Source organism: Peromyscus californicus, unplaced genomic scaffold (assembly GCF_007827085.1).
Source record: "Peromyscus californicus insignis strain IS unplaced genomic scaffold, ASM782708v3 Scaffold_16__1_contigs__length_79575227, whole genome shotgun sequence".
NCBI classification, from domain to species: domain Eukaryota; kingdom Metazoa; phylum Chordata; class Mammalia; order Rodentia; family Cricetidae; genus Peromyscus; species Peromyscus californicus.
The window spans coordinates 7720205-7740304 of record NW_026294458.1 but is presented as its reverse complement, the minus strand read 5'-3'; the positions used below and the strand labels follow the sequence as shown (position 1 = coordinate 7740304).

Here is a 20100-nt window from a genome sequence, read left to right as displayed (position 1 = left end):
CACCTGCCATGTCAAAGGAAGAAACCCCAGCAGGTTAGGGCACTGTCTCACTGACCTGTCCTACAGAGCCAGCAACTCCCAGACTGCCCCAGGAGAGACTACACAGTACAGACTGCTCTCCAGAGCCCTGAAGAAATTGATGTATACACATGTGGGGGTCCAGGCAGGCTCGTGCATATCCCTGTGGGCACAGCACTGACAGAATACTGTTCCAGGTCACCATCCTCATTGGGGCATCCCAGGACCTCATCCCGCAGCTGAAGACCAAGTATGATGTGGACACCTTAGACATGGTCTTTCTTGACCACTGGAAAGACCGCTACCTGCCAGACACGCGTCTCCTGGAGGTGAGCTGAGCTGCCCCTGCTTGGCAGGATGGCTTCTGTGCCGTCACTGCCGGGGTAACTGGGCCTGGGCCTCTCTGAAGATCCCTACTGTGGGTGGCCCAAGGGCATAGAAGGGCCCGGGCACAGGCTGGGAATCTGGTGGGCTGCAGAGGCCCTGTGGCAGGTGGAAATGGAAGGGAGTGGGGTCTGGGTAGGAGTGCCAGGCCAGGGATTCCCTGCCCTGCAAGCAGGGGTCTGCTAGGGAGTGAGATGAGTACCAGAGACTAGAACACCTGGGCCTGAAGGGCACAGTTCTGAGTCCCCAAGGGAGCAGAACTGGCCACAGCATGGGTCTGACTGGGTGTACTGGGGCCAGCCACAGGAATGGCAAGCATGTCCTGGATCTTCCTGAAGCTTTGGCTATACAAGTGCACTCTCCCTAGCCCCTCCCAGCACTCAGCACTGCTGCTCAGCCAGCTTCACCTAGCAGAGACCCCCAGTGAAGACTGGGGAGCCACCCCACTCCCAAGTGATGAGCTTCAGGAGACATTACCTTGTTCTGTGGCCAGAAAAGGGACAGGGGGCTCCTTGGCCTTCATTGGGCTTCCTCACAGTCTTCCACAGCCAGCATGGAGCTGTCCCTGTGGTGTGGCCCAGCCACAGTTGTCTCAAGAGTTGTACACCCTATCATGTACAGTGAGTTCTAGAATGTGAGGGGTCAGCCAACGAGCCCATGGGCAGGTCAGGCCATTGTGGCTTGGGTGTGGGTCAGATAGTTCTGGGGAATGTAAGGGCACAGAGGAAAAGTCAGGCATGAATGAGCTTTGGGAAAGGGATGGGGGAGGGTGAGTCCTGGCGTCTAGAAGGATTTTTGCTGACCTTGTGGAGGCATGGATGGTGCATAGGGAGGGTACTTCAGAGGTCCTTCAAACTGTTGGAGAGGTGCTGAGCACTATGGTGGGAGACAGGGATATATATAACAGGGCCAGGAAGTTGTACCAGAGAATGTTTCTAGCAAGAGGGCAGGCAGTCAGGGGACGGAGGAGACCAGCAGGGCAGGCCAACCATGGGAAGCTGGTTTGGACAGGCCCATCCCTGGCAGACACTGAACATGAGTGCAGAAAGCAGAGCGGTCAGGCACAGTGCAGGGAGTGGGTCTCTGCTGCTTTGTGTGTGTGTGTGTGTGTGTGTGTGTGTGTGTGTGACAATCACAGGGCCTGCTTTTAGGAAAATAGCAAATACTCCTGTTCAGTAACTAAGAAACTAACGGATCTCAGTGCTGCTGCTCAACCTGGCAATTAGCTCCTGAAGACAGGGTGCATTGGGAACGGCTGCACTTCTTTTTCTTCTTAGATGTATGTTTGTAGAGAACTGAACCCAGAGGACAAACCTTTAAGAATGGTGATCATAAACTGAACTTACCTCACCATGAGGCTTAGTGGTGCACATGTTTAATCTTAGCACTTGAAGGAGGAGGATCGTGTTTGAGGCCAGCCTGGGTTACATAGTGAGACCCTGTCCACAACATCTTCCCTACAGTATTCTGCACTCCACTGTCTCCTTAGCATAGAAGCGCAGTTACTCACACACAGGTGCACATTCACCTGAGATGTCTTTCAGGAGGCTCATGGTACCCAAATACAGATAGGACAGGTGCTGCCTTTGCCTCAGGATAGGGCTTGTTTCCTGAAGGGCAGCGGGTCGCCAGCACCTCCAAAAGTGCCCGTCTTCCTTCCTGTCACGATGAAATCAGGAAGTTTTAGGTCTCAAGGTCATTAGTCTTACTGACAATCACCATGTGACTCTCGATGTTTCCAAGTCCCTGGCTGAGCCGGGACCCACTGCTCATCTCTTTCTTCCCCACCCTGAACTCCAGGGCCCCTCTCTGGACTGGGCAGATGCCTTCCTCCACAGCAGTTCTTCACCAAGGTCTTTCCAACCAGAGCTGACATGACATCGTCTTCTACTTTCACTAGGATTCAGAGGGAAGCTCATTCACATTGTAGCGCATGAGACTATCCCCGAGTTTACTGACTGCCTGAGGGTCCCTCAGCTCTCTCACAGGCACAGGTTGGAGATTACCACCCCAATCACTGGGAGCAGCTGGAGCCCTGGACAGTGGTTAGGAGTACAACTCTGTTCTGCAAGGGCACAGACTGCCCTGCATTAGGATGGTGGGGATGTTTTGATTTTATGTGTGTGGTGCTGGGAACAGAACCTTAGGCCGCGGTTCCCACTGAGCTACACTTCAGCCCTGGCTATTTGCTGGACTTACTTCCCCTTTTTGGGTTGCTTTGTGTGTATGTGTTTGAAGACAAATGTCTTATGTAGCCCAGGCTAGCCTGGAACTTTCAATCCTCTTGCCTCAGCCTCCTGAATGCTGAGATTACAAATGTGGGCCACATCACACAGGATTGCTTTAACTTTTGTTTCATGATTATGTTAAAAACAAACCCTAAGCTTCCTTGGTAACCTTCAGATAAGACATCCAGGTGTCCCGTTTCCTGCTTCCTGCCCCTCTTCCTCCCCCCCCCCCACACACACACACAAGGTCCACTTCCTTGTCAGGTACTTTGTTATTTATATGCTGTCACACTGTCAGCAGACATACTTGCCAGAGTGGATAGACAAGTACCCTACAGGGGAGGTTTCCCACAACCACAGGCTCTAGAGCCATTGCTTTGGGGGCCCAGAAACAGCTCCCTCCTCCTACTCAGAGCCCAGGCACCTAGTATCTTCTCTGGCCCTGGTGGAAAGTCCAGAACAGATCCTCAAAGTCAGGGTTGTTGGTGAAGACCCCATATTTTTGGCATAGAGTGTTTGAGGAAAACTGGCCTCCTGGTCCCACCATCTCAGTCAACCTACAAACCTGTGTTGCCCACAGGCCCCTCTAGGGCTGGGTTGGATACTGGGGAGAATGGACAGTAGCTGGAAGTGACCCCATGGGGGAACAGCTGCCCCTAGATTGCGATGGGTTTGCCAAGCAGTCATGACCCTCCCTGTCTGTCCCCTGCAGGAATATGGCCTGTTACGCAAGGGGACAGTACTTCTAGCTGACAATGTCATCGTCCCGGGAGCCCCTGACTTCCTGGAATATGTGCGGGGGAGCAACAAGTTCGAGTGCACACACTACAGCTCATACCTGGAGTACATGGAAGTGGTAGACGGCCTGGAGAAGGCCCTCTACAAGGGTCCAAGCAGCCCATGAAGTCTTGACCACTCAGCCTTCCCTGAGATCCCCTTCCAGCTTCCTTCTGCAAGATGACACACACTCATGCTGACCCCGCTATGCTTCTGGAGCCTGTCCTCAAGTGCTGTGGCTCCAGATTGCCAACACTGGCACAGTCTCCAGGTAGTGAGCTCACCATCCAAAACCACTGCAATAGACCTGGAAAGCACCTGTGATAAAAGGCTGAATTGAGCTGGAGGTGCATTGGTCACAGTGCCTGCCCCACATGCAAGAGGCCTTGAGTTTAATCCTAAACACCAGAAAACAAAAGGGATTAAAAAAAAAAAGTCAAAGGAGGTGTCATCCTGCTGGTGTCCGGTGTCACCTAAGAGATTCTCACAGGGTCAGTGCCAGAGCGCTGGGCACTGCCATCACCAATTAGGGCCAGCCAGAAGTCAGGAGACTGGGAATATCCAGATGCTGTCTGGCTGTTACCAGATGTCCCCGGCCACTCACCCTTCATCTTGAGAGTGAGTCATAAGCTCTCCAGGCTGGTGGCACACACCTTTAATCCCAGCACCCAGGAAGAAAGGCAGCCAGAGCTCTGAGTTCAAGGCCAGCCTGGGCTACACAGTGAGTTCCGGGACAGCCAGGGCTACAGACTCTTGTCTTCCCGAGTTATAACCCGTTTTCTAGTTATGCCGTGATCTTTCATCATCAAAGAAATTCAAGCTCCTAATATTTGGATACCAGAGATCCACTCAGTTACTGTCTCAGCTACCACACTGCTCTCCTCCCTGCTGTACAACACGACAGTCCACCTCTGCACCATCTCTGACTGGGTAGTCTGGGGACAGGTAGCGGGGGGCCATGCTGCCCCCTGCTGCTCTCCACTCCTGTGTGCCACACAGGAGACAATCTCTCCAGCCCTGCTTCCTGACTTACAGAGGAGGAAGTGGGCTCAGACCACAGGCCATGTCTGCCCAGGCACCCAGCTGCTGAGGAGGCACCCATCCACTTCCTCCTCCAAGCCTCAGAAGGGGCCTGTTTCCAGACTAGAAAAGATGAGCGCCACCTCCGCTGATCCCGCCTGGACCTACATCAATCAGCCAGTGCTCCCTTCCTGGGCTGAGGGTGCCAACAGGAGACAAGGAGGACAGGAGTGGGCAGGGCCTGAGGGCCAGGGGCAGAGCCTCCCACCATCCCACCACCCCACCCCCCGCCAGGGGACTTGAGGAAATATCCACCAGGTGGCAGCAGTGGCTGTTAACCCTCTTCCTCTGTAGCTAGGCGAGCGGGCGCTGCTCTAGTGAGCTGACTCAGAAGACAGGCAAGAAGTTCCTTTGCTGCTCTTTTAATCTTTAAATTTTCTTACAAAAATTTCAATGTTTGCTGATACAGTCTTATTTTGGTTTCTTTTTTAATGCTTTTTGTCAGTCGTCTTCATCTTGAAGTCACAAACAGCAGGCACTGAGGAACAGTTCCCCCGCTGTTGCTGGCAGTCAGGCCCGAGGTTACTTGAGGTTCTAGGCAGATGTAGGACCCGGGTTGGCCCCAGCACAGGCAGCTCAGGAAGAGTACACTGCAGAGGGAGGGTGTCCCAGGGAACCCATGACGGGGGCTGGGGGCAAGCACAGCTTGTCCCCCAAGCTATCTGCCTCCTACACTTCCCTGCCTGGACTCTCCTGGAGCAGTCCTCACTGTGGTCAGCCTGCATGCGGGGTAGTATTCCAGCCACCCCTGGGAGCCCAAGTTCTTTTCCATAGTCCCCACCTGTCCTATTTCCTGCCCCAGGACCTCCACTCCAGGCTCATATTTGCTCCTTTGTGGCACTGCATGGGGACACCCCACCCCTTCTCTCCCACTACACAGCACCTTGTCAGTAAACAGCTAACTCAGGCCTGGAGAGTTAGATCAGGAGAGTGGAGGAGAGGGGAGGGTAAGACAGGGAGATCCATAAAGTCAGGCCCTGGCTTGGGACAAGAGGCTTGGCCAACCCGCCACATAAGGGTGGGGCTCCCGGCTCCAGGACTGGGTCTGCTCAGGACCGCCCTTCCAGCTATGGTGATGTGATCCCTAAGAACCAACAGCTGGGCCAGGGCCCTGCAAAAGAAGACAAAGACAGATGCTTTAGCCAGGAACCCGACAGGCTACAGAGCCAACAAAATGGAGCAGAGTGACTTGGGAGCCTCCCATAGGGCAGCTGCCTGCAGAGGCCATACAGAAGCAGTGGCTGTGTGTGGAAGGGGGGGCCATGCCGAGAGCCTTGACAACAGGGCCAGCCCTGTCCTGCTGGTCCTCACAGGGCCCATCATGGGGGTATTTAAGGAAATAGAGGGCCTGTCTCCTCAGGAGACTGATCTCTGGAGATGGAACAGGGCTGTGAGTCCTGGGAGGATCCTCCTGTCCAGCTTAGGTCTTCCTGGGTCCTACCCAGTGGTCACACAGGAGCCCACAGTTGAGAGACTTTGAGCTTTTAAAGAGATATTGGACTTTTAAAGAGACCTTGGACTTTTAAAGTATTGACATTTTTAAAGTCTGTGGGGCTTTTAAAATTCTATTAATTTTATATTGTGATATTAACATGAGCTCTTGGAGATAACGGGAAAGTTTATGGTTTATGGTTGAGTGTCAGACTGACAAGGGGTCAATTGTGCTGGTTAGTTTTTGTCAGCTTTACAGAAGCTAGAGTCATCTGGGAAGAGGAAGTCTCAATTGAGAAACTGCCTCCAGGAGATAGGCAGGTGGTTGATGTGGAAGGGTCCAGCCCACTCTGGGCACACCACTCTTAGCTAGGTGGTCTTGTTTGTATAAGAAATGTAGCTGAGCAAGCCAGAGGGAGCCAACCAGTAAGCAGCACTCCTCCATGGCCTCTGCACTAGCTCCTGCCTCCAGGTTCCTGCCGAGACCTCCTGCCCTACTCCCCTCAGTGACGGGCTGTGGCATGAAGTACAAGCCAAACAAACCCCTTCCTCCCCAAGCGGCTTTGGTTAGAATGTTCTAACACGGCAATAGTTAAGAAACTAAAACTCACACACTAAAAACTGTAAGGTGAGCAAGGAGGTGCCCACTTCTGACCCTAGCACTTCAGAGGCATAGGCAGAAGGATGCAGAATTTGAGGCCAGCCTGGGCTACACAATGGGACTCTCTCCAAAAAATTCTTTATTTTTATTTTTACTTATTTATTAGGTTTTTCTGAGACAAGTTCTCTCTATTATGCAGCTCTGGCTACCCTGAAACTTGCTATGTAGACTAGGCTGGTCTCTAATTCACAGAGATCCAACTGCCTCTGTGCCCTAAGTGCTGGGATTACAGGAATACACCACCACACCTGGCAAAAAAAAATTTTTTTTTATTTAAAAAAAATTTTTATTCCTTTTACATACCAATCACAGATCCCCCTCTCATCGATCCTCCCACTCCCGCCCACAATATTTTAAATTGATTTATTTTGTGTTTATGTGTGTGCGCATATGCATGTACACCACATGCATGCAGGTGCCCATGGAAACCAGAAGAAATTAGATCCTTTGGACTGGAATTTCGGGCAGTTGTGAGCTGCCTAACACAGGTGCTGGGAACCAAACCCAGGTCCTCTGCAATAGCAGCAAGTGCACTTGGCAAGCTGAGGCAAAGGATCGGGAGTTAAAGGCCAGACTCAGCTATATAGCAAGTTCCAGGCCATCAAGGGCCACACTGGAACCTGCCTCACACAAAACAAAACAAGGGGAAAGGAAGCTGGGAATAGTAATGGGCTGAACTGTATCCTCCCTGTTAAAATTCAGTCGAGGCCCTCAGTACCAAGGAATATATTTGGAGATAAAGACACACACACACCCAGGATCCGAGAGATGGCTCAGCAGCTGAGAGCACTTGTTGCTCTTACAGAGAAACAGGGTTCAGTTCCAGCACTCACAAGGCAGGTCACAAACATCTGTAACTCCAGTCCAAGGGGATCCAACGCCCTCTTCTGGCCTCTCTGGACACAGACGACAGGCACACAATGCACACATCTATGCATAGGCAAAGCAGTCATGCACATTGAAAAAAGAAGAACACATATCCACATGCAGGTGAACAGACGAGATATGGTCTACCATGTGCTGTCCCAATGCAGTAAGAACAAACTACATACACTCTCTGAATGGTCAAGACTCAAACTAATAATGCCGGGGCTGGAGAGATGGCTCAGTGGTTAAAAGCACATATTGTTCCTCCAAAGGACTCAAGTTCAATTCCCAGCACTCATGTTGGGTAGTTCACAAGCTTTCAACTCCAGTCCCAGAGAAATCGGGCATCTCTGGCCACTGACGGCTCCTGCACATGTGTGTACAGACCCACACACAGACACTCACAATTAAAAATAGTAAAAATAAATATTAAAAAAATAGTGACGCTGAGGGAAAGGAGCCAGAGTAGTAAAGTACAGAGTGACTTCCACTCCCGCACACTTTACCAAGTGGCAAGCACCTACAGTGGGAAAAAGCAGGCCAGTGGTTGCCTGGGGGGCAGGAGAAGGAAGGCAGGAATTACCATGCTCTCTGGGAGCTGGACATTGTAATAGCCTGAACTGTGTGAACCCCCACACACTCAAATCCAGGTCAGAGACTCAACCTTCAGTACCAAGGACTATGACTATATTTGGAGAAAAAGTTAAACTAGGTCACAGGGTGGTTGGCCCCTTGTCCAACTGTAAGGAGAGATTAGGGTACAGAAACAGGGAAGTATACATGAAGATATGACAAGCAGAGAAGCCACAAGGAGCTGGTCCTGCTGACACTTTGGTCTTAGACTGCTAGCATCCAGAACCTCAGTCAGTACAAGGCTGTAGTTATACAGCCCACTCAGAGTGGGTGAGGGGTGTCAGGGACAGTTACCATCCTCGCCATAGTTCAGGTTTCACAGACACACCCACCTGTGAGACTGCTCACTTGATTTTATTTACTTATTTACTTTGAAACAGGGTCTCACTGTTACCCAGGCTGATCTCAAACTCTGAGACTCAAGTGATCCTCCTGCCTCAGCCTCCTGAATAGCTAGAATCACAGATGTTCATGACCAGGCCCAGCCTCAAGTCATCTACTTTAAATATGTACTGGTTTATTGTCTATCAATTCTCATTAAAGTGGGACTCCACCTCAGAAACAAGAACAAAAATGTGGAGCAGCAGATATGGCTGAGTGATTAAGAGAGCGGACTGCTCCTACAGAGGATCTGAGTTCAGGTCCCGACACCCATATAAGATGGCTCACAACTACCTGTAACTCCAGTTCCAGGGGATCTGGTGCCCTCTTCTGGACTCTGTGAGAACCTGCACTCACAATCACACACCCCTATGCAGAGGCATACACATGTAATTTAAAAATAATAAAAATAAATTTAAGACAAACAAATGGGGATGGGACTATGCCACTCTCAGGAGAAGCCAGACTCAGGATCTGTGTGGATTCCAGATTAGAGGAGACATCTGTCCCATGGCATCTGCGTCTGGACATCTGGCCTGTCCCCACAGTACTCCTCCTAGGAGACTCAAAAGCTTCAAGGCCCCAACACAGCAGAAGGGAATCAAACACAAAATACATACCTTCCTTGGCACAAGCTAGGCCACCGGATTCCCACCCATCACCAAGAAATCAAAGCTCTGCTGCCCTGCTGAAGAAGAACAGAAGGTAGGGTTCAGGAGCCAGCCCTGACCTTGCTTTCATGAAGTGCCAGTGGCTCCATACAGTTGTAGGTGATACAAAGCTTATCAGGATGGGGGATCCTACCTGGGGCAGTCAGGGTGACCACACTGTCTACACAAATCAGAAACCAGGGTGTGATGAAGCAGGCTGTGAGGGTATGTGACCATCTTTGCAGAGAATCTCCCTAAGTGCCCAAAGGAGTCTCAGAACCTAAGACTTCACCCAGAGTCCTGAGCCAGACAGAACAAAAACACTGTCATTCGGTCTACAGGCTTTTCAGTGGTGAAGGCAGTTCTTCATTATAGCAATCATGACTTTCTCTGTAGCCCTCCCACACAGAGGCCCAGGGCCCATACAGCCAGGAGTCTCAGAGTTGTCCTCTGACCTCCACATGTGTGTCAGGAGCATGTGTGCACCCACACCCATAAACACACTAAGTAAATACATAAATCAAATGTAAAAGGAACAGTTTTTAATGGCCACACCTGCCTTTGTACCCACCCAAAGTAGACAAGGCTGCAGAGAAAACCCTGGGGCTCCCATAGCCCTCAAGGTCACTGGCGTGCACCCCACTACAGGAGCACACAGCTGAAGGTGAGAGGTGGCCCCCGGTTTGCAGCCCCACAACTGAATCTACCCCAGGCTCAAGTTCTGAAAAGGCCCGGACGGTTACAAATTATTTGATGGCTTTGATGTGATCCTAGAGAAGAAAAGAAATTAAGTGCTAGGAGGCAAGTTGCCCCTCAGCCCTAGAGAGGACCAGCCTTGCATTTGGGTGACAGAGGTGGGGGATCCTAGATCCCTAGAAAAGGCTCCTACCTTCCATTGAGGACACCTGTCCTTCCTGTGGCCAGAGTGGGGCTCCTACTGGGTCTCTCTTCCCTGAGGCCTACACTGTGCCCTCTCCTCTTTGCTATCAAGCAGTTGGTAGGGCTGGCTTATCATGGCCACCTGCGTTCCCAAGGTGCACACCCAGGAGCCTCCCCTCTGATAAACACTTGGAAGAAGCCCACAGGGAGAGTTTACAAGGGTCAGTACTGGGAAGGATATAGCAGCCTGCTGGGGGTGGGGGATGCAGCCTGCTGGGGGTGGGGGATGCAGCCTGCTGGGGGTGCGGGATGCAGCCTGCTGGAAGTAGGGGATGCAGTCTGCTGGGGGTGGGGGATGCAGCCCGCTGGAAGTAGGGGATGCAGCCTGCTGGAAGTAGGGGATGCAGCCTGCTGGGGGTGGGGGATGCAGCCTGCTGGGGGTGGGGGATGCAGCCTGCTGGGGGTAGGGGATGCAGCCCGCTGGATGTAGGGGATGCAGACTGCTGGAAGTAGGGGATGCAGCCTGCTGGGGGTGGGGGATGCAGCCTGCTGGAAGTAGGGGATGCAGCCTGCTGGGGTAGGGGATGAGGCCTGCTGAAAGTAGGGGATACAGCCTGCTGGAAGTAGGGGATACAGCCTGCTGGGGGTGGGGGACGCAGCCTGCTGGGGGTGGGGGACGCAGCCTGCTGGAAGTAGGGGATGCAGCCTGCTGGGGGTGGGGGATGCAGCCCGCTGGGGTTAGGGGATGCAGCCTGCTGGGGATAGGGGAGGCAGCCTGCTGGGGATAGGGGATGCAGCCTGCTGGGGGTAGCAAATGCCATTCTACAGAGCAAAACCTGGACAACAGATGTCAGGGAACACCTTGCCTAGGTGATGGCTTCCTGCAGGGAACCCTCATGTGCTGGCCTTCACTCACTGCGGTTAGGCCACTCCTCCTGCCACAGCCTCATCTCTAGAACATGTCTCTGCTTCATCTCTGCCTCCAGACCCACAGTGTTCTGGACAGATGAGCAGAAACCAGGGCTCTAATGGAATGACAAAGTCCAAATAAAGGGCACACGGCTCTGATAAGGCAGGAAGGTTCCCTTAGAGGGGCTGGCCACCCAGAATAGTCACCTGTGGGGTGAGGGATCTGGATAGCTGTTCAGAGGATGCCAACAGTCTTGTCTGGGTGATGCACCACACCCCCACCCCCAGCTGGAAAACATGGGTGTGTTCCTGCTCCAGAAGGACAGACTGCAAGGCTGGAGGGGACTCAAAAAAGGGGACTCTGGAGTCATATGTCGAATGGCAATTCCCTGGACCCTATAGGATCCTCACCCCAGTAAGGCTCTGACGTCCAGAATCCTCCAGACAGTGGTGCTTCCTGCTTACCTGAAAACAAATCCCACACCACTGGGGGTTCCCAGGCTTGAGAGCTCATGAAGCTCATCTACAGATCTGGGGTTTTCTTAGATTTATTTATTTATTATGTATACAGCATTTTTGCCTGCAGGCCAAAAGAGGGCACCAGATCTCATTACAGATGGTTGTGAGCCACCATGTGGTTGCTGGGAATTGAACTCAGGACCCTTGGGAGAGCAGTCAGTGCAGTCAGGGCTCTTAACCTCTGAGCCATCTCTCACCCTCATTGACAGATTTAAAAAGGGTTTTTCCTTTAGATTTTACTTATTTTTATGTGTCTGAGTGTTTGTCTGCACACACACACACACACACACACACACACACACACACACACACACACACACGAGACCTCGTGCCATGGGCTTGCAATGCCAGAGGCCAGATAAGGGCTTGGACCCTCTGGAATGGGCACCACCTGGGTGCTGGGAATTGAACTTGGGTCCTGTGAAGAGCAGTCATTGCTGAGCCCTTTCTTTTATTGTCACTGTGGGGGTTGATGGTACCAATGGCACAGGTACATTGATTTCTTTTTTCACCCCCACAAAATCATTGTAAATGTTCCCAGCTAACATAGGCAGCAACGAGGCTGAAAGAGCCAGAGACCTGACAGTTAGAACAACCCTAGTTCCCTAAGGTCTGCCCCCTAGGTTCCCAACTCACAGGGTAGTGACCGCTTCCCAAGACTCTCCCAGACTAGTGTAGGTCAAGGCTAAAAGACCTCTGCCAACCAAGCAGTCAGCCTGCCTGCCCTGCCCCTGCAGGCCATGGGCCAGCCATTGCCCCTTTCATGCCACCACCTCTGTGAAGAACTCGGCCTGTCTTTGCTCACCTCCCTCTACACTCTCCCACTGTGGGCAGAATTGAGTTCTGTCATTCGAATCCAGGGGGCAGTTCTAAGGATGGTTGGTCACCATGTGACTGCTTGAAGAAGACCATTCATGGACCGGCCATACCAGGACAGATGGGAAACTCTGGAAGACCTCGGCCTGTCCAGGATAGCGTGAACCCATGTTGAGGGGTACCCTGCTTCCACCGGGGCCGTTTGAAGTTGATTACTAACATGATTTCAGCAATAACTCCCTCTGGTGCAAAGCAAACAAGTTGTTTCTTCTCCTCTCCAAGGATACACACAGACCCTGGCAAGGACTGGGGCTTGGGCCCACGGCTCTCTAGCATCTTCTCATGTATTCCCTTATGTACAAGTAAAAAGTCCTTGCTGGGTGGGACATGAGGGTGCGGACCTGTGATCCCAACATTTGGAGCTGAGGGGTGAAGAGCAGTTCAAGGCCAGCGTGGGCTGCATGACCATGACTCAAAAACCCAAAACCAACAAAACAGAAAAACAACAAATCAATGACTGAAACTTGGGAGGAAACCAGAAGGCCAAAAAGTCAGTGGCAACTAACTAGGCAGTCTGAGGTGAGCTTGGGCTACGTGCGCGTGGGTGTCGGGGCAAAACCAAAAAATCACAACAACAACAAAAACCACGACCAGCGTGGGCTGCATGACCATGACTCAAAAACCAACTAGGGAGTGGTGGGCCAGTAGGGTACCACGTGACCCCAGAGCCCTTGACATCCCCACAGGGACACAATTAATTTGGGGACAGGACCTCAGGCAAGGCACCTCCAGCATTTGAGTCATCTGAGAAGGGAGCAACCCGCTAAAAGCAGGTCCCCTCCTGCCCAGTACAGCGGTCCTCGGATACCCGGTCCTGCGTGGCATGCCCACGCGGACACATTCCAGCACGGCCCCGCCGCCGCGACCCCATGAGGACACACGCACAGACACCCTCTTCCTCTCCCCGTGCACTGCCCACGACCCCACCCTACCTCCCGCTGCGTCCGCCGCGCCCCGTGTCCCGCGTGTCCAGGCCCGTGTCCGCGACCGGAAGTGGGCGACCGGCCCGCGCAGCGCCGCCACCATCGCCGCCATGGTCCGGGGACCTCAGGCGGCCGGGGCTGCCCTCGGCGCTGCCTGAGCCCTTTGCGCCTCCCGGCCAGACCTGTGCGCCGCCTGGGCGAGGTGAGTGCTGCGGCCGGAGCGCGTGCACCGTGGTCAGCTCAGACCCGGGGATCGGATTCTGCACCCGTGGAACGGGACTGGGCTGAAGGGCGCTGACCTCGGGCGAGGGTTCTCCAGACCTGGGTACCGGATCTCACCTAGGGGAACGTGGGCCGGGGCTGGGGAATGCGGACACTGGGAAGGGGTCCGTTCCTGGTTGGGGGTCGCTGAAGCGAGGCCGGTCTTCACACTCTTGCGGGGAGCTTAAAGATCAGTACTGGGGTGGGAGATGAGCCTGGTGGGCCTGTCCCTGGAGCTGGACTTAACCTGGACAGGATGTGGCACATCCAGGCCCTGGCCCATCATGAGAGGGTCTCACTTAGTTCTTGGATTGGGATCAGAGGGTCAGAGGTACCAGGCCCATGGGTGGTCAGTGGAGTTGGAAGCTGTTAAGCAATCTCCTCAACAGGTGTGCTCCAAGAGGCCTGAGGATAACCCTGGATCTCTCTTTGCAAGAGAATGGGCTACCCATTGAAGCTGAGGAGCGCTGGGCAGGCTTTGGGACAATGTGAGAGAAAGAGGAAGTCTTCCAGCCTGGGACTTTGGGGTCCTTGTTGGCCCTCCGCGCCTTAGGAGTACAGTGGGAGCTGTCACGGGTAATTGTAGCCTCTTTTAGGAGCTTGTGGTGGGGTAGGGCCCAAGAGGACAGCTTGTCATAGAGACAGGGCACTACTCTAATTAATGGAGGGGCAGATTTTACCTAGCTGAGTCATCCCCATTTGGGCAGAGGTGGCACCAGTGGATGTGGTTCCAAAGGGGAACAGGGAGTGCAGAAGTCTGTGAGGAGCAATTACAAAATCAGGCAAGGGAAGGAAGGGAAGGGCGGTCGATGCAAGCCCCTCATGGTTTTGCTGCTGGCTGGGGCTTAAGGAACTTAATTCCCATTCTCCCACAGAAACTGAGGCTAGGGGAAATTAGGTCAACCGTCTTGAATTTTCTCAAGCAGACGCTTCGGGGTCTAAATTTCTCAAGGGATGCAGCCTTGAGCTCTAAGACGGTTCCCGGTTAAGTCTTTAAAAGGAGTTTAGCCAAGCATGGCTCAGCCTTCTTGTTCAAGGAGAGGACACTTTTCCAGAGGGAGAGACATCCTACTAAACAGAAGTCCATTTTCGGTTCCATGACCTTTTGTCTCACAAGGACTAAGTGTACTAGGACAAAGATACTCTCTATCTGGAAGGAACAGGGGTTTTATGAGGGCGGTTCTTGAGAAAACCAATAAAGGTTAATGTTTACTACAAATTGACTTTTGAGTCCAGTGGACATGTGTTGAACACGTTCTAGATGCCAGTGGCCAGGTATCTCTGACAGGGGGATAGTTGAGGAGCAGTCTGAAGGGTTTCCAGGTAATCTGTGAGTGTATGAAGTGAAGTGATTGACCACAAGACTTCAGGCATGATCAGTTCCCGGGACTTTATATGGACACAGTAGAGGACTTCCCACATGGCCCATGGAACTGTGGCTCCAGGCAGAAGGTTGTCCACAGGGTATTTGGTGTGTTAAAGGCTCTAAAGTTTCTATCAGGGTAGCTGCATCAAGCGTGTGTCCCAACAAGGACCCACACTGTCGGGCTTTTGTTCCAAGTGACGAGAAATTAGGAAGGAGAAAAATTGAGAACAGAGTTGTAGTGAGACATTGAAGCCAGATGTCACATGTGGATGTATTTGCTCCCAGTTTTAAAGATTAAGAGAGTGTGGTGGCACACACCTGGGATCCCAGCACTCAGGAGGGCCATCATGAATTCGATGCCTGTTTGTGCTACACAGTGATTTCTAAGCCAGCTTGGGTTACAGAATGGGATCCTGTCTTTGAAAACAAGAGGGCACAGTTTCCTCTTCACAGATGAAGCTGTGAGAGGGTCTCGTGAGGGACGTTTTTAATTAGGGGATGATAGGGTACTGACACAGTGAAGCTGCAAGTCGCAAACATTCTGGCTCTAGTAAGCACAGTTTGCTCCTGTTGCTGGTTCCTCTTTTTTAAGCTGGCCTAAAACTTGCACCAGGACTCCTGCATCGGCCTCTCCTGTGGTGGGACGACATTCGGGAGCCACCATGCATGGCCCTGTGTGTGTATGTGTGTTTGTGTTGGGGAGTATGGGCAAGTACATGCCATGATGAACATGTGAAAGTCAGGACAACCGTGGCTCTTTTCCCGCCTTCCTCTTTGGTTGAGGTGGGATCTTTTCTCTTGTTTACCATTGCCTAGGCTATATTAGCTAGCCCAAAGCTGAGGTGCCATCTCTCTCTCTCATCTCACAGCACTGGGATTATAGGCATGTATTTCCATGTTTGGCTTTAAGTGGTTTTGGGAATCGGAACTGATTGGTCTTCCTGACCGGATTGTTTTAACATCATTTGCAGTGCCTTTAGGGAAACATTATTATTCTATGGGAAGTTTTGGCTTTATCAGTTCTATTGAAGTTTCTTGACCCTCAGCCCACAGGAAAACATAAACTAGATCCTGGGATAAGAGGCTTCTTTTCCTTTTCCCCCTAAGCTTTCCTGACTTGAGAAGGGTGAAGAATGTAGCTCAGACAGTAGAGTGCTTGCCTGGCATGCATATGAGGTCCTGGGTTCTCTCTAACACTTAATAAAACTACACATGGTGGGATATGTCTCTGCTTCCAGCACCCAAAAAGCAAAGCAGGAGGATCAGAAATTCGATGTCATCCTCATCTCCATAGCAAGTTTGAGGCTACTCTGGGCTACATGAACCCCCCCACCGCCCAAAAAAATCAACACAGCATGTAAGAAAACGGGACGAAACCCGAAGCAGAGGTAGGTCATAAATCCTCAGAATCTGAATCTGCGCATGAGGATGTATAGCAGTCATGCTTGAATTACAGCATTTGGGAGGAAGAGGCAGGAGGCTCAGGAACTCAAGGCCAGTCCTGGCTATGGAGCAAGTCCAAGCCACAGGAGAAGATGGAAGAGGAAAGGGAACTAAGAGTCTGAGAAGCTGCACAAATCCCCTCCCTTCTGATCCAAGGTAAAGCAGCATTTTGACTTTTTGCACAGCACTGGGATTGCACCCAAGGCTTTGGTGTGTTCTAACCCTCTATACCACTGAGCTCCACCGCAGCCCATGGTTATTGTTTGAAAAAGAATTCTAAGCCTGTGGTGATGGTGCACACGTTTAATCTCAGCACTCAGGAGGCAGAGACTTGCAAACTTCTGAGTTTGAAGTCAGTCTGGTCCACAGAGCAAGTTCTAGGACAGTCAGGGCTACATAGAGAAACTCTGTCTCAAAAACTTTGGGTTCTGAGGGATGGATTGAGATTAGGAGCAAATGCTGCTCTTCTAGAGAACCTGAGTTTTTTTTTTCCTGCACCCACATCAGGTGATTCATGACTACCTGTAACTCCAGCTCCAGGATATCCAAGCCCTCTTCTCTCTGGGAACACACACAGACACATAAATAAAAATAAGAAAGATTTGTAACTGGGCATACTTTTCATTCCAGCACTAAGGAAACAGAGGCAATCAAGTCTTTGTGAGTTCAAGGCAAGCACAGCAACCTCAGGATACTTTGACCTCAATAAGAACAAGGTACACCCAAATTTGTGGATACTGCATTGAGGTCTGATGGCAGGTTCTGGGACACTTGTGAGCCTTCAGAGGCTTTTGAAAAGTTTAAAATTCTTTGTGGACTTCTGAGGCCAATTACTATTCTTACTGCACTGGTATGAATAAGCAGGCCAATTCTAATAAAATCAGAAAGTTTTTCTTTCTATATATTTACTTGCTTGTTACTTTCTTTTTTCAAGACAGCGTTTCTCTGTGTTGCCCTGGAAGTCCTGGAACTCACTCTGTAGACTAGCCTTGAACTCAGAGATTTACCTATCTCCAGGGAGCTGGGATCAAAGCTGTGCACCACCATATCCCATGGTTTGGTGCATATTTGTTTGTTTTAAAGTACAACATGGAGTTGTTTTGTTTTGAGACAATCTCTTCATGTACCTTGCTAACTTGGAGCTTGCTAAGTTGTGAACTCTCAGCCAGCGAGGTTTTTCAAGAGGGCTTTGTAAACATTGGCTCAAGAAATTCAGACTTAGTTCCTTAAAGCCCTTGGCGCTCCCTGCTTCTGGGTAATCATTCTCCAGGGGGACACTCCTGTCAGCAGCGCTCCTCTGCTTTGCACTTGGGTCTGCTGTGGGAGGACATAGATCCCCTTGCAGCTATGCAAGGAGCTTTACCATGAAAGAAGTACTTGACAAGTTTTGATATTTGGAGGGATCAGACAATGAGGAATAGATACATGTTTCAATTTAGTTTAACAAAGTATAATTTACTGAATAGTTCGGAGTCATGAATAGCTCAAGAGAAACCAGCTTCTTTTTATACCAGCAGATGCATCATAGAAACCTATGAAGCAGCAATGTGTTGTATGACAGCACTCAAGCTTAAGTCTTTCTTTCTTTTTACTTAGTTCCATGTCCTTAATTCTTTTTTAATTTTTAATTTTTGGAGGCTTTTGTCACTATGGAGATCAGACTGGACTTGAGCTCACAAAGATCAGTGTGGTGATATTTTATTTGTGCTGAAATATGGTGATATAAAATGTGTATATTAATAAATAAAGCTTGCCTAGAGATCAGGGGGGAAAGTCCAGCCATTTTAAGTAAACAAGAGCTCAGGCAGCACAAGCCCTTAATTCTGTCACTTAGCAGGCAGGGTCTTGTGTGTTCAAGGCCACACTGGGTGGGGAACAGAGCTAATTGTGGTGACACACGTCTTTAATCCCATTACCAACCACAGACGCCTGGAGGTCTGTACAGACAGAAAGTGACAGAGCTCTGTAGGAAACAGAAGTGAAGTAGCTGGCTAAGAGAGCCAATGAGAGGGCAGAACAGCAAGGCAATAAAGGCTTGGGTAGACAGGAAGGAACTTGCATTTGGACGCTGCAGAGTTGGTGAGGTAAGGTTGGCTGGTGGCTTTCCTATTACCCTGATCTAAGGCTTTCACCCCTATGTTTGGCTCCTTTTTTTTTTTTTTTTTAATTTAATAAGACCATTTAGAAACTCATTTATATAGCTGGATGGTGGTGGTGCACACCTTTGATCCCAGCACTCGGGAGGCAGAGTCAGGTGTATCTCTGTGAGTTCGAGGCTAGCCTGGGCTATAGAGTGAGTTCCAGGACAGCCAGTGCTACACAGAGAAACCCTGTCTCAAAAAACCGGAAAAAAAAAAAAAAAAAAAAAGAAAGAAAGAAAAGGAATTCATGTACAGATCGATCTGCTTCTCCCAAGTGCTGGGGTTAAAGACACTGCCACCAACCTGCTCTCCAGCCCTTGTTCCTATGGTTTTATTGTCATATATTGATTTTTGACCAGGACCAGCTGAAATTAATGATATGCGGCACTGGTGGTGGCACTGGTTACCGAGTGGAAAAGTCATGTTCACAACAGAACCCAGTCTTAGTTTTAGAGCTTTATTAGGATGAGGAGGGGTGGGGGCGAAGAACCAGGTGCGAGGAGTGGGAAAGATTGTGTGGAAGAGACAGAGCAGAACAGAGTGAGAGGGCAGGTGTGGTCTCAGTCATGGCTCTTTAAGGCACAGATTGTGTGACCATGCCTCGGGTACGTGATCACCAGCACACACTGGTGACATAAGCTGCAAGATCCTTTGCTTAACTCCTGAACTGCGCATGTGTGGTCATGCAACTGGAGTAAGGGCAGAATCCTAACATTCTAGACTTTTTGCGTATTATAAAAAAGCAGGTGAATAGGAATAGGGGTTTTGTTTCTCCCCCCAAAACTGCTTCCAGCTGACTTGGTGGTCGTCGGTTGACTCTTGGTGGGTAGGGAAGGGAGCTTCTGAGGTAGACAGGGGTCCTGGGATGCTGGGCTGTCCTGCTGCCTCAGAGCTGTTCATCTTTCTTGGCTTGGCACTCTGGCTGCTCTTCTGATGGACAGGATGCTGGTGAGACAGAGAAAAGCTTAGGAAGAAAAAAAAATTACCTTCAGGGAGGTCTCAGGGTGAGGGAAGGGGAGTCCCAGGACCAGGAATTTGGGTTGCACTTATCTGAAGTAGATCAACCTGTCCAGATGGATTCAAGCTGGTTTCTGGAGCTTACAAAAATTTTGAACATATTATGATGCAGCCTTGAGAAAATTAAAGTCTTGGGCTGATGACCATTGTAGTGTTTGGTACTCTGCTTGTATTGGTTAGCGTTAATGAGAGAGACAGAGAGATTGGAGCATGTTTTTTAATTTTTTTAACCTGAGATATACTTTTATCAGAGGCAGATTATTTTAAGACACCTGTTTCCTTTATTAGTTTAGCATCCAGGAGACACAGGTTGTTGAGAGCATTTAACAGTGATAGATTGTTATATTAAAGTCTGTTTTTGCAGAGCCCAGACACTTTTGGGTCTGGGGGTGTAAATACCTTTTAACTGTTACAGTTTCTTACTGGATGATCCCTGGACTCCAGTTCTTTTGTGGTTATGTAACCATTACCTGAGCAGTTAATTAGAAGAGTGAACCAGGAAGCGAAAACTTGTGGGGTGAGAACTCATTATGTTTGAATTAGGGACAAGGCAGAGAGCAGGGCCCTGTCTGTGTGCAGGAGGAGGAGAAGCACTGTGACAGTCTGGAGTGAGGCACATGGAGGGAGCAATGAAGTGAAAGGTCCTGCCTTAGCTG

The 20100-nt window shown here is 50.6% G+C and overlaps 2 protein-coding genes and 2 long non-coding RNA genes across 6 annotated transcripts in view; 2 read left to right on the top strand and 2 right to left on the bottom strand.

Annotated features, from left to right (window-relative positions):
- LOC128111834 (catechol O-methyltransferase-like) overlaps positions 1 to 4891 on the top strand; it is a 20982-nt gene extending 16091 nt beyond the window's left edge. For all 3 annotated transcript variants that reach the window (XM_052740275.1, XM_052740278.1, XM_052740276.1), the window contains 2 exons: positions 216 to 347; positions 3343 to 4891. In XM_052740275.1, the coding sequence (XP_052596235.1) occupies positions 216 to 347; positions 3343 to 3534 (324 nt within the window). In that variant the 3' untranslated portion in view covers positions 3535 to 4891. The remainder of the gene's footprint in view (positions 1 to 215; positions 348 to 3342) is intronic.
- LOC128111835 (uncharacterized) lies at positions 4834 to 13339 on the bottom strand. The gene is made up of 3 exons (XR_008218770.1): positions 13226 to 13339; positions 9081 to 9148; positions 4834 to 5598 (listed from the first exon to the last, which is right to left on the bottom strand). It is a non-coding gene; the product is annotated as an uncharacterized LOC128111835 (long non-coding RNA).
- The window catches only part of LOC128111833 (catechol O-methyltransferase-like), a 24604-nt gene continuing 17806 nt past the window's right edge, over positions 13303 to 20100 (top strand). The window contains 3 exon segments of the mRNA XM_052740274.1: positions 13303 to 13418; positions 13867 to 14053; positions 16082 to 16231. The gene's annotated coding sequence lies outside the window, so the exon portion shown is untranslated.
- The window catches only part of LOC128111836 (uncharacterized), a 4514-nt gene continuing 1809 nt past the window's right edge, over positions 17396 to 20100 (bottom strand). The window contains exon 2 of the long non-coding RNA XR_008218771.1: positions 17396 to 19372. This is a non-coding gene — a long non-coding RNA (uncharacterized LOC128111836). The remainder of the gene's footprint in view (positions 19373 to 20100) is intronic.